Below are 13,857 nucleotides of genomic sequence, written 5' to 3' on the forward strand. Positions count from 1 at the left end.
CATTAACCTTTAAAAAGGTTAAGGTTTGGGGTCCAAAACATGTGTTTCACTTTGAAATCTTAACCTCTCCATCAAAAAGAGGTTAAGATAAATTTCCAAAACATGTATTCCTAACCATTAACCTTAACTTCTCATCCAAAAAGGTTAAGGTTAGAGGCTCAAAACACGTGTTTCGGAGATAGTTATTAACCTGGTGAAGGATTGTGTATGTGAATGGCTCATGATTAGTGATAATGAAAACTCATGTATATGCGAGCAAGGAGATATTTCTGCAGAATTGAGCATCTCATTTCTCATGCATACCAAAGTATGGAAGCAATGAAACAATAAAATTTGCAGGTCTCTACCTATGTTGAAGAGAAAGCACGCTATGACAAGTTGATAGAATGTTTTATTGACCAATTTGACCAAAGCACATGCTTGAAGAAACAAATTGAATATGTTTGAGAACGTTGGTTTAGCATTGTCTGCGAATTGCCCAGAAACTCTGGAACATAACCCAGCCTTATGAATCACCATGACTGCAAAATAGCCACAACACTGGCAGGTGTTTTTAATCCAATAACCTTTACTATCATCCTCCAAGATCCTCCAATGTAGAAGTTCAGGGAAACATAGTATTTACACTAATTTGGGTGTAGTGTTTCTTTATATGATTCTCAGTCCAATTGAAACGTTGAAAGGCAGAATAAAGGGAGAGCGTGGCATGTATTTGACTGAACGTATCATGGAGAAGCTATCTCATTAAACACACTTTATAGTTGATGAGAGACTAGTGCTAAAATGTGAACTTTTTAGGAATGAAGAGTCCGTGTTCGAGCCATGAGGAAGGGAGTCTGTCCATATTGCATGTTAATTATATGACAAAATGTCATCATCATAGGCCAAGTGGAGATTTTGTTCTGCAAAGACAATGTGCAAAGGGTGACACGAGAATTGTTTGACAAAAGAATTTGAAGATGCGGATGCAAATATAGATGCACACAACACACATGAAGTTCATCCTCTATTCATCATGCAACATAGAAGTTAAAGAAGAGGAAACAAAAAGCATTCTATGAAGCCTTATAGAAGCTAAAATAAGAGTTGATGCTTGTGGGATTTATTTCCCTGTTGCCTACCATCTTTGTATGTTCGATCAACCATGTTTGCATACCAACAAGCTTCAACAAATACATGCTACCATGTAAGTCGCATGATTAAGAGGAAATTACCGTAGAAGAGCATCCTCCCCATATCATGGAAATCCCTTCTAGAAAATTGTTTTCATTGATAAGATCCAGTAGTCGACGAATATTGTTAGGAGGAGAATCTGGCTATTGTGAGAAGAAGGGAAAGAAACCATTTCTGTCCCAAGCTTGACTGCATCATTTGCATATCTTCATATTTGTCTTGGCTATGGTTCATGTGGTTCCAATAATACAATATGTAGTGTTTGCCAGATGGAAGTGGTTGAAAATCCAAATCATCTATGACTTGTGCTTGGGCATATACACTTGAGAAGTGATCACATTCAATAATTTCTGGTACATCAGCGTTTGGCATTTGCTCCTAGCATAGGCTCAAGTGGCTCAGAATTTGCTCCTTAGTATGATTGTTGGAAAGTTGGTTTTGCATCCACACAGTGGGGATTTGTTTCAGTATGACGTGCAGCAGGGAGATTTTCTTGTGTTCAAGTACGTATCAAAGTTATGTTTTACGGTGAAGATATTTGATAGAATAGGGTGTGCAAAAAAAAATAAAAAAAATCAAAGAACAAAAAGGAAATCCCCCTTCCATGGCAATTCATCACTGATCAATGGACATTCTCCGAGGGACACGACAACAGAGTCTAGTGGTCCATTTAAATCAGATAAACCCTCTTGTACATTGGATGTGAATTCATGGAAGCTAAATCACCGTCAACTGCCAGAGAATAATTTTGTTGAGGCAAGGGGTGATGGTGCTGAAGATGAAGCTGATAAAGATGGTGCTGGTGATGACAATGATAATGGCAATGTCAATTATGAAGATAATATGGAAAACGCTGATAGGGAAGAGGCAAGAGATGGGAGGATTTGACAGCTCTAAATAAACACTATGATCACATAACACAATAAGTGCAATATAGAGAGAGTGTGCGCTTAAGATAGTGAACACCAAATTGTTCAAATCAAATCCCTTAAAAAGACATGTCTCTAAGGAAATGCACTTAGCATATGTGGTTTGAATGTGCACAGATTTCAAGGCTAAATTGCTAGTAAGTTGGCCATGGACAGATTAGAGGAAATCTACACTCTCATGTCCACAAAGCTACCTAATTGATAGTTCTGTCAAATCTCATGTCTTTTGAGTATGATCTTGTAAAGAACAAGTTTTTCCATTTTGGGTTAATTTTGTAGAGGCTAATTAACCTCTCCAAAATTGCGTATTTTGGAGGTAGTTATTAACCATGAAGGGGTAGTTCTTAACCTCTATGTCTATATAAGGAGTCATGTTTGGCTTTGTAAAAGGCGGGGGGGGGAGGAACTTTTTGGACTTTTGAATAGGAGAAGACTTAGGTTAGGATTTGGTGATAAGATAATATTTGGAAAGTGTGTACAAATTTTATCTTTGTAATTGAAAATTCCTTCTAGGTTCTTGGTGCAAGAAAATAAGGGAAAATGCTATTTGAGTTCTCTTCTTTCAAAATCTTAATTGTTAAAAATGTTGATTCTCTTTGTAGTGAGCATTCTCATGGTATTGTGTAGATGTTTATGAATCTTTGGGTCAACATTGTGCGAGTAATAGTTCTCAAGCGTAGATCTTGATTGTTGTTATTAGCGGTTTTAAGTTAGTTTGGGAAAGCTTTGAAGTCGTTTGGTGCCATTCGTCATCAATGGCTTTCGATTTATCTTTAAAAGTTTAATTTCATTTTTTGAAAACTTCAAAATTATATCATACAAGGGAACTGCCCCTCTAAATGCAGAGTAAGGCCACATATCAAGGGCCTAGTCAATTGTTGTAAATAGTTTTCCACATACACTCCGTTGGGCCATTTTTACAGTGACAAATCTGTTTACCAATAGGTTTAATAACAAAGATTTTGAATGTAACTTGATTTAGTATCTTGAATCTTTGAAAATGCATAACTCATGTCCATCTGACTCTGCCTCTTATTAGAAATGGTTTCTTTTTCATCATTTGATTTGATTTTTATTTGCATGATATATTCTTTAAAGCTTCCTACCTGATTTTTTTTGTGATAGTTTTCTTTTTAACTTTTATCCTATTGGGATGCAAACATGTTCATTGTAGTTGTTTTGAGCTTGTTATGTTAGTGCAGTCTCCATGATTAAATACTCTTGTTCTATCAATAATAATTTGGAATGTAGTGTTATTTGTAACATTTTACCATCTACTTACATCATACAAGAAGACGAGGTTTACTTACATCTAAATCGGTGAAATATTTTATTGTTAACTTAGCAACAACTTTGTCTTCATGCTAAACATACCAAAGAACCAGTACGAGCAAAACTTACTGCACTGCATTCTATTATTTTAGACAAAACTTTTCATTTGGCCACCTCATGGGCTAAAGTCTCCATTTTACTTGTTTTCTATATCTCTTGTTATGGGAATGCCTTTAATGTTAAAAACATTTAGTTTTGTCTCTTTTTCAACAGTTTAAGTATTTATTTGTAAAATTAACTTTTCCCCTTCTAAATCCCAATTTTTCCAAGAATCTTATACTTCTAGGTTGTCGATTGTTTCCCCATAGGGTTTTTTCTGCAATGGGTCAATGTCATTAAATATTTTTGAGAATGAATCTTAACAAGTTAGGGTTGTTGACAAAGCATACATATGCACATGATTATTGAATAATCCTATAAATAGGCACACAGCTTCATTGGCAAGCCCCCCCTCAATTCTGTTAATAGCACTCGGCTAGTGCTGGAATTATTACTTGAATAATTCATTTGAGAAGAACTGGTGCACAAGAAAGAAATGGGTGTACTTTCAAATTGTAATAGATGGGCTCAACTAGAGTAATTATGGGTTTGCAGTATTATTATTTTGGAGTCTCCTTAAGTAAGATGATGGTTGAGATGGTTGATTTTCAATTTCATAGCCATTTTAATGTCCCTCCAAGTACAAGATTTCTTCCATTTTATTAGTTTGGATAAACAGGAATTGCATACATGCACATATCAACTCTCCCATTGAAGATCTGAGGATATTCCCCATATGTATCATGCCAGGGTTTTGTTTAATGGCACCATCAGTTTAATTAGTTCAGTGATGTGAAGGGTATTTTGTCTTGTTTTGATGAATATGCAGAATTTTATCTATTTAAATTTTCAGAAACTTAATGTTGGGGAGATAATTTAACATCTTTCATATTTGACATTCACATTATTTTTAAGTTCTGGATGGAGGTAGTAGTGGACTGTTTGCAGCTTTGTGCCTTTGCTAAATTGTATACAATAGTAGATTAATTACCTTGACCAACCATAGATAAGATCACTTTTTTGCTAGAAATGAGATCAATTTACCGAAGTAACCAACTGATCGTTCCTTTTTGCAGTAGCATCAAATGATTCTGCTAGATCGTTGCAATGTTTACTGCAAATTCTCATATAGTATGACAATTTCTAGTACATAATTTTACTTTGAAATTATTACGATTATAGATATCCGTCTATTATTAGTTAATGGTAATCTATTGTATATAGTTAGTTAGCTTTAGTTAGCTGTAGCTTCAGTTAGAATAAAATGTTTCTATTCTTTACGATCATTTCCTAAGGAAACATCGTTCCATTCTTTTGTATATAATGATCTTTCAGTCTTTGTTATAACAAGCAAATATTTTCCAGTTACTTCATAATATGGTATCAGAGCCAATGCTTAAAGTTTTTTTGACAAAATTTATAATTTCTTTTGAAATTATTTGTTTAAATTTTTCGAAATTATTTTAGTCAATTTTATCTACAATTCGACTAGGGTTTCTACCTTGAGAAATTCAAATACAAATTAGACTAAAATTGCAAGGTAGGGTTTGAGGAGAAATTCCTCAATGCAAATCGTGTCTGGTCTGGTTTGGCCATGCGACTGTTTGAATACCACCATCTCTGGTCGAGTCTGAAATTATTGTAGAGCTCGTTTCTTCTAAATCGCGTCACAAACATTGTTTTAAATCACGTATATGATATTTTTGGAATAGCGGCCTAATCTTATTTGAAGTGTTCACAATTTTCTTTGCAACTCACATTTTTTTGTAGGCTCTGCAAATCACGTTTTTTGCAAACAACTCTTGCTGCAGCTATTCCTCACACATTTTTTCTTGACAAATTTGCTATTTTGTGACTTCTTGTCAGCACTCTTTGGTAAGAATCAGCTCACGTCTCCAAAACTACATTTTGCATTCCTTTGGCCTCCATTTTGCCATTTTTCTTCAAATTTCGATCTCCATGGCTTCGACTAGGGTTTTCTTTGAAACGCTAATTTTTTACTTCAAAAATTTATTTTGGTTTCAGATTCTTGGTCGGTTTTTCAAGTGCTCAACTGGTTGTCGTCAGATTTTTCTAAGTGCGTTGATTTTCGTGCCTTGATTTTTGAGCCAGCGGATCCAGAAAATGACAACATTTTCTTTTTGGATTTTTCGCGCTCTCTTCTGGGTCACTCCAAATTTTTTGGGTCTTCCGTTTTTTTGCCTCGAAGAATGTGCCTTCACAGATTTTCACGTCTTTTCATTGGAAAATGTGCCATGACAGCTATGACAAACATTCTGCTCAAGCATAACTCCAATTTCAATGGTCGAAATTATGGCACTTGGAAGCAGCGAATCATCGCAATATTTAAATATTAGAACACCGATCAACTTGTTCTGGGTGTGACGAAGCGTTCGACTGCTGCTGGTCCTGATTAGGATTCTTGGGATTTGAATAATCGAGAGGCAGTGTTGCTTCTCAAATTATCAGTGGTTGATGATTAGCTTTCTCAGATTCCATCCAACAAGACAGTTGCTGAGATTTGGACACATCTCAAAGGTCTTCATGAGACGTCTAACAAAAACAGAGCTTTCTTTTTGAAGAACACTCTATTTTCTATTGTCATGGATGAGCTAACCTCACTCCAGGCACATGTGAATAGGATTTAGGAAATTTGTGATCAATTGCTTGTCATTGGTCACAAGATGGAGGAAGAGGATATTGTGGTTATCACTCTTTGGAGTTTACCAAAGCCCTATGAGCATTTTATCGAGACTCTCAACATCACGTCCTTTGGCGTTGATCTTAAGTTCACTGATCTCTACACACTTTTGCTTTAGCAAGAGCAGTGGAAACAACAGTTTGGTAGCAGTTCTAGCTCCACCTCCATAGAGCAAGCCTTTGTTGCTAAATCCTTTTAGGAGGATAAAGACAAGTTTCAACAGTTGTCTCAGCATAAGTCTTCTGCTCCAACATCAGATGGCTCTCGGAAGAAGAACATTCAATACAACTATTGCCACAAGTTTGGAGATATGAAGGTTGAATGTTTGAAACGCTTAGCTACACAATCTAAGAAATCAGGTTCGCAGCCCAAAGCGAATAGTGCAGAGCACACTGAGTAGACGAAATTGCCTTTTATGCCTTCATGGCTAAAAGACCGGTAGATCATGTCAAGTCGTCTGCCTGGTACATTGATTCAAGTGACTCATCATTTCACTCACCAAAAAGACTGTTTTACTGAGTACTAGCCTTATTCAGATTCTATTATTTTTGGTGGTGGAGAAAAGCACACTATTGCCGGCAAGGCAACATTCAGATTCAGTCTGTGGGGAGGAATCTCATTTTTCTTGATATGTATTATGTTCTAGGGATGGAATTAAATCTACTCTCAATCAGTCAGTTACTGCGACATTCTTCACACTTGGATGTCACCTTCAATTCACATTAGTGCACCATCATTGATCGGACGAATCAGTCTACTATTGCAGTGGGTCTTGAGGGTTATGGTCTTTTTAGACTTACTAATTCTGGTGATTCTCGGGACATAGCTTTGGCTGCTCGACGGTCTTTTGTTAGCACACTTTGGCATCGGCGATATGGGCTCTTAAATGTGCATTATCTCTCATATCTTGATCAGGATGAGCTTGTTCTTGGATTACCAGAGATTTAGACTCAACAACTTGGAGTTTGTGATGCATGCCAAATTGGGAGGCAACATCACACACCTTTCACAAGTGGCAATTCATGGCGCACTTCTCAGGTACTTCAGCTTGTTCATGCCAATGTCTGTGACCCTATGGCCACTCCTTCTGTTCTTGGGTCTAGGTATTTTCTGTTGCTTGTTGATGATTTCAGTAAAAAAATTTGTGTATTTGCTTAAAAAGAAATTAGATGCATTTCTTGTATTTCAGAAGTTTAAACCTTTAGTTGAAAAAGAGTTTGGGAAATCTATTATTACTCTTAGATCAGACAATGGGGGGGAATTTTGTTCTAATGTTATCTCTAGCTTCTTGGATACTCATGGCATCAAACGCTAGTTAACCACACCTCGCACACTACAACAGAACAATGTAGTTGGACATCGAAATCGGATAATTACCGAGATGGCTTGATTCATGCTCGAACACAGACATGTTCTGATTTTTTTGGGTAGAAGCAATCAACACTGTAGTTTATCTTTTGAACCGATCACCCATAGTGGTGGATAACGGTAAAACTCCGGAAGAGGCTTGGTCAGGTCCCAAGCCTAGAATCAGTCACTCGAAGGTTTTTGGCTCCCTTGCTTTTGTTTGCATCCTTGATGCGTGACGCACCAAGTTGGATGCCAAGAGTCAGAAACTCATGCTTGCTGGATACAGTAGTCTTCACAAAGCCTACCACTTGATTAATGTTGAGACATCTCGTCGCATCTATAGTTGCGATGTAGTCTTTGATGAGCAGCGAGGACCTTTCGTGCTTGTTTTTCCTCTTCCTGATCCAGCAGACCAGCCTATGACGGCTCATGATTTGGGAGTTAGGCTTCCATTAGGTCCACCTAATGGGAGGGCTTCAGTAGCTCCTGCAGCTCTAGTTATAGCGGTGATCCTTGTCTAGACGCCTCCACTTCTCCTGTAGGATCACCTCGATTTGTAGATGCTTAACCTGAGTTTGATCCAAATTCTTTTGATGAGGAACCTAATCACCGAGCATCTCCTAATACTAATGTTGGTCGTTCTCCTCTCCAGCCCTCATGGTGGGCTAAGACACTTGCTGATCTTTGTAAGGATGAGCTCATTGATGGGAGAATTGCTCGGAAAAAGAGAAAACGTACAGAGTCTGTTAACTTTGCGCTGATGGCCAACATTCGTAGTGTGTTTGAACCTCAAACATATTTTGAGGCTAAAGGAATTCCAGAGTGTGAACATGCCACAACCTCTGAACACCAGAGCCTGCTGAAGAATAACACGTGGGTCCTTTTTGATCTTACACCAGGGAAGAAACCTATTGGCTACAAATGGGTTTACAAAATCAAATACAAATCTAATGGTACTTTGAATAATTACAAAGCTCATTTGGTTGCGAAAGGCTTTTCTTAGCATCAAATCATTGATTATGAGAAGACCTTTGCTCCTATTGCAAAGGTGAGCACCATCAGATTAGTCCTAGCCATGGCAGCACAATTTGGCTGGAAGGTCCATTAGATGGACATCAAGAGTACTTTCTTGAATGGTGATCTCCATGATGAAGTCTAGATGATGCAAACTCCGGGTTTCAAGGTTGTTGGTAAAGACCATTAGGTTCTCAGATTGGTAAAAGCTCTCTATGGCTTGAAGCAGTCCCCTCAGGCATGGTCAATAAAAATTGATAAGAACCTTAGTGATTAAGGCTTTCAGAGGAGTTCTTCAAACTCAAATTTGTACATCAAGACTACTGACAGTGACATCATCCTTCTGGTTATTTATGTGGATGATTTGATCATCATTGGCAGCCCAACATCTTTGATTTAGAGAATCAAACATAATTTATGCCAGTCTTTTGATATGACTGACCGTGAGCTCGTGCATTATTGCCTAGGTGTTGAAGTTTGGCAACAGTGTTCCGATATATTCATCTCTTAGTCTAAATATGCTTGGGCTCTGTTAGACAAATTCCGTATGCAGGATTGCAAGCCTGCATCTGCACCTATGGAGAAAGGTTTTATGTTATCCACAAATTTTGATTCTTCTTTTGTTGATGATACTACATACATGCAACTAGTAGGTAGCCTTATCTATCTATCTGCTAGTAGGCCTGATATCAGCTTCGCAGTCAGCTATATCTCATGCTTTATGACAGCTCCTAAGGCTGTTCATTGGATGGCCACAAAGCGTGTGCTTCATTATGTGAAGGGCACTTTAGATTATGGACTTCTGTACCCTCGACATCCTAATTCTAGACTCAGTGGGCTCATGGATTCAAATTGGGTAGGCTCTATTGATGATAAAAAGTCAACTTTTGGATATGTGTTCAGTTGGGATCCGATGTAGTCACATGGACTAGTAAGAAGCAACAGGTAGTTTCTCTCTGCTCTATAGAGAGACTGTTAAGGCAGGATGTGAAGTTGTTTGGCTTCGTCAGATGCTTGGGGATATGCAGATGTAACCAACATGACTGACTACTCTATTTGTTGATAACGAAGGCATTATCAAGTTGGCTTGAAATCCAGTCTTCCATGAACGAACCAAGCATGTGGATGTTCACTGTCACTACATACGACAACTGGTTGAAGATGAGACAATAGATTTGTTGCTTTGCAATATGTTCCTACCACAGATCAAATTGCAGATATTCTCACCAAGCCTCTTGGTCCTGATAAGTTTGTCAAATTCAAAGGATACCTTGGTGTTATAGATAGATTAACCATTGAGGGAGGGTATTACTATAATAGATAATTGTCTATTATTAGTTAATGATAATCTATTGTATATATTTAGTAAGCTTTAGTTAGCTGTAGCTTTTGTAGCTTTCTTTCAGTTAGAATAGAATGTTTCTATTCTTTACGATCATTTCCTATGGAAACATCGTTCCATTCTTTTGTATATAATGACCTTTCGGTCTCTATTAATAACATGCAAATATTTTCCAATTACTTTGTAATAGAAATACTAGTACTTTCAGCACTGAAAGTATATGATTTAATTAAAAATTCGATGTTGTTTAATTTAGTGATTGTTATATAAAGAGCAATGATGAAATATGTAGAAGAAAATACTTTTTGATGCTGAATAGATTTGTGATAAATAAGTGGGAGGGCTCCTGATAGTGTGGATATTTATGTTGTGTTTATCTAGGTAATATCAATAGGCAAGGAACGATACACTGTAGGTGAAGTTTTGTTTCAACCATCCTTATTGGGAATTGAGGAGTATGGTATTGTTGAACAATTGATCCGTTGTGCTTCATGTGCTCCTTTTGAGAACCAGCGACAACTTCTAGAAAATACTGTACTCTGTGGTGGCACTGTGACAATGTCTGGTATGTTTCTCATTGTCATCTTTCATTTTAATGCATTTCAAAGTTAAGGTTTTAGTAATTTGTTTGGCAAATGCTTCTTTGAATTTTATAATACTATAACGTGATCAAGATGTTGGGTATTATGAAAACAAATCTTCCAGGGAACATTAAGATATGGGATATTTCATCGTTCTTTTGTGAATATCATTCTTGTATAGAATTCCCAAGGTTCTTGAATCAGTGACTGAAAATTATTTGAACATGCCAGTATTTTAGCTCTTGATGCAAGAGGTACTCCTCTCCAGCATTCAATATCACTCAAAACTCAAAACCTATAACGTTAGTGCATAGACTCTCTGCTTTTAAATTAACATAAATATTGTAACAATGAAATAAAATTTGTTTTTCATCAAATCAGAAACCATATCATAATTTTGGCATGCTCTCATGGCCCCTCTTCCTCTCTGTTATTCTCTGTGCACTCATCTATGCCTGCACACCTCCTCCAACATTGAAGTCAATCGTGCATCTTGACTGTTGGCATTGCGATGGCACCTTCTGTCCTTTGTAATATGCAATTCTTTTGGATAACTCCCTCTTCTCCCTGTTCCATAAACACCTCTTGTCTTATAGGGTGGCTTTTCTTACTTCTTGCAACCCCCCGTACTTCTCTTCACAGTCATACAGGATACTGCTATTTCCTTTCTTCTTTCTGGTCTTTCCCTAATCTAAGCACTGTTCCTTCTCTGTCCATGGGCTGTGATTTACCTCCATTCTGGAGTCTATGTCTCTCCCTTGACTATTGATTGCTGTTGGTGATTTATTTTTCCTGTGTTCTCTTTTTCATTTCAGCTGCTTCTTCGTTATTGCGCGCTTTCTTCTCTTGACTGGTACCTTTTTCTTTCTTCTCTACACAATTGAAAATTCTTCAGCTTCCATCTCAAATGCTTCCAACATCCTCTGTGGGGATTGAGGAGTATGGTATTGTTGAACAATTGATCCGTTGTGCTTCATGTGCTCCTTTTTAGAACCAGCGACAACTTCTAGAAAATACTTCGCAATCCATTCAAAATAAAATTTTGTTTTCTATATTCTTAAATAGTAACATCTCTTGAGAAATTCCGTCAAACATGTTACATGCCCTGTCACCTGTCTCATAGCCACTGCCAACTATCAAATGATTGAGATTAATCATTGCAAACGACAAATACGGGTGGTACACCAATCCTGCGAGGGGAGAATGGTGCAAATCTATCACTAGTTTGCTTGGGCTCTTGATGAAGATGAGCCTTAAATGCATTTTGCTGGACACATCACTATCAGCAACAGGTCCAAGAGATTAAGCTACTGCAAGAATCTATTTTGTCCTTTGTGACCATCAAGCATTACCTTCCACATTCCCATTAATGTTATTCTAAGACTCCCATTTGGCTCACAACAGGAAGATGCATGGCATAAGCATTGGTTGTAGCTCTACATACTCTTTGCACAGTAATGAATCTATAATTAACCAAAACTGAGCTGAAGCCAACAATATGGAAAGATGCCGAAGCCATTAATCAAAAGTGAGGAGGTACAGAGAAGGCGAGGGCAGAAATTACCATTGAATTAATAATGAATCCCAATATGGTGTTAGAATTATAGGAGGATATAGGGACATAGATTACAAGCTCTTGTTGTGGTCCATGAGTACGTTCACTTCCTTGAGCTATAATTGTATGGAAAACTGTTTTGATCCGCATAATGCTTTAGGTTTGTAGCATTGACTTGAAGTGTAATGTCCCCTATTAGAACAAACTTAATTTTTTTTGAACATTCCCAATTAAGATTTCAGATTGCATTTATTTCATACTACAAGGACTCCAATCCATAATTACTGAAGTGGAAATAAATGCCTTTGTATATCTTACAATTATAATGTGAGTAGTCTTCCAAAGGACTTACCTTATGTTTATTAATTATTATATTCTTTCCTTAATAATAGTTGCACTATTTCATGTCAGTTATGGATTATCGATTAGCCTTCAATAGTTATCTTCATAAGATATTTAATCGTTATAATCTCTTAATTACTAACGTGTCTCTTCATAAACATGCTGTTAATTTGTGTGTGACCATTCTTAATTTTAATTGATAAGATCGATTAGTCTCTTTCTCACTTCCATACTTTAGTACTGTAATGCCTCTATATGACAGTATTATAGTACCTTAGAAGATTTATAAGGGTCAGGTCCTGAATTATAATCGCAACCATATTAGAATCTTTAATGGAATCGTAACTTTCTTGTATCGATGAGACTGATGCTTTGTTTGATTATTTGTTACCATCCCTGCCTATTTCTTTGCCTCTTCCATCATTTGTGATTGCTTAAATCAAATGTTGGAGAACACAAAACCTAGATAAATTTTTTGCAGACTATGTATGTGTGAGGTGAGTTTTCTGGCTGGTCTTCATTAATATCGATGCTTAGTACATGTGTCATTTTACTGCCTAACTGGAGTATCATTTCTAATAGTGATTTGTTTTGATGTGACTGTAAAGGTCGCTGGCCTTGTCAAAGAGATGTTGACTATGTTCAATGAAATAAGACTTCATGCTCTGGCTCCAATCATTCATATGTGTAGGCTAATTCTTAGGGGGGCGGCTCCATCCAAACATTTGATCCAGATTCATCATCTTAATTCGCCTAGCATGTACAAAGTAGTCTCTTTGTATATTGTCCTGATCCCCTCCATCTGATAAGTTTACATTGGAATGTTATCGACTGACCTTCCCATATTGTTGTTCTACGCATGTTCAATCCTTCCTCATTAATCATTGCTGCTCACCTTAGAATTCTATTAGTATTGCTCAATTTTTCCCTTCCTTCAGGAGTGTTTGTTATAAAGTGGGCTCACCAGACCTGTCGTGGATCGTGTCTAGTCTCTAACTATCGGTCTAATGGAACCTTCTACAATCAGTCACAAAGTTACCAATTTCTTTAAACCACGAACTCCCCATCATCATGTGTTACCAATCGCTCGGTCATAGGTTTTCAGAAGCCTATAAGCCTCGATTGCTATTTGTCAGTTTAGGTTAGCGAGTGACCGAGCGACTGCCAGGTCCCAAGCCTTAGTCGTAGTTCTATTGTAGACATCATTCCCTTTGCCACGCTAGTCCCTTCGCCTTACATTTGGAGATTGGCACACAAATTTGCACGACATTCAAATTGGAATGATTATTCATTAAATGAACGTCACACCAAAGCTAATATATCTTTGGGTGGTGAACTTTAAAGCATTATTCCTTAACGCCTTCAGTATGCTTTCTCTCCGACTCCATTCTCAGCATGCAAACTGCAATCTAGAGTTAGTTAGCCAAGGTAAGGAATATTGAAATTGAGTATGGGAGATTTCGATCAGTTTGTGGAGAAGTATAAAGGTAATAAAGGTC

The 13,857-nt window shown here is 37.2% G+C and overlaps 1 protein-coding gene across 1 annotated transcript in view; it reads left to right on the forward strand.

The window, feature by feature from the left end:
• Nucleotides 1-13,857, forward strand: part of ARP7 (actin-related protein 7) — a 209,005-nt gene that overhangs the window by 102,921 nt on the left and 92,227 nt on the right. The window contains exon 5 of the mRNA XM_089797591.1: nucleotides 10,262-10,445. Coding sequence (XP_089653717.1) covers nucleotides 10,262-10,445 — 184 coding nt within the window. The remainder of the gene's footprint in view (nucleotides 1-10,261; nucleotides 10,446-13,857) is intronic.

The sequence above is a fragment of the Cupressus sempervirens genome, chromosome 8 (assembly GCF_028749045.1).
Source record: "Cupressus sempervirens isolate cs-2001-9-10 chromosome 8, ASM2874904v1, whole genome shotgun sequence".
Classification (NCBI taxonomy): Eukaryota; Viridiplantae; Streptophyta; class Pinopsida; order Cupressales; family Cupressaceae; genus Cupressus; species Cupressus sempervirens.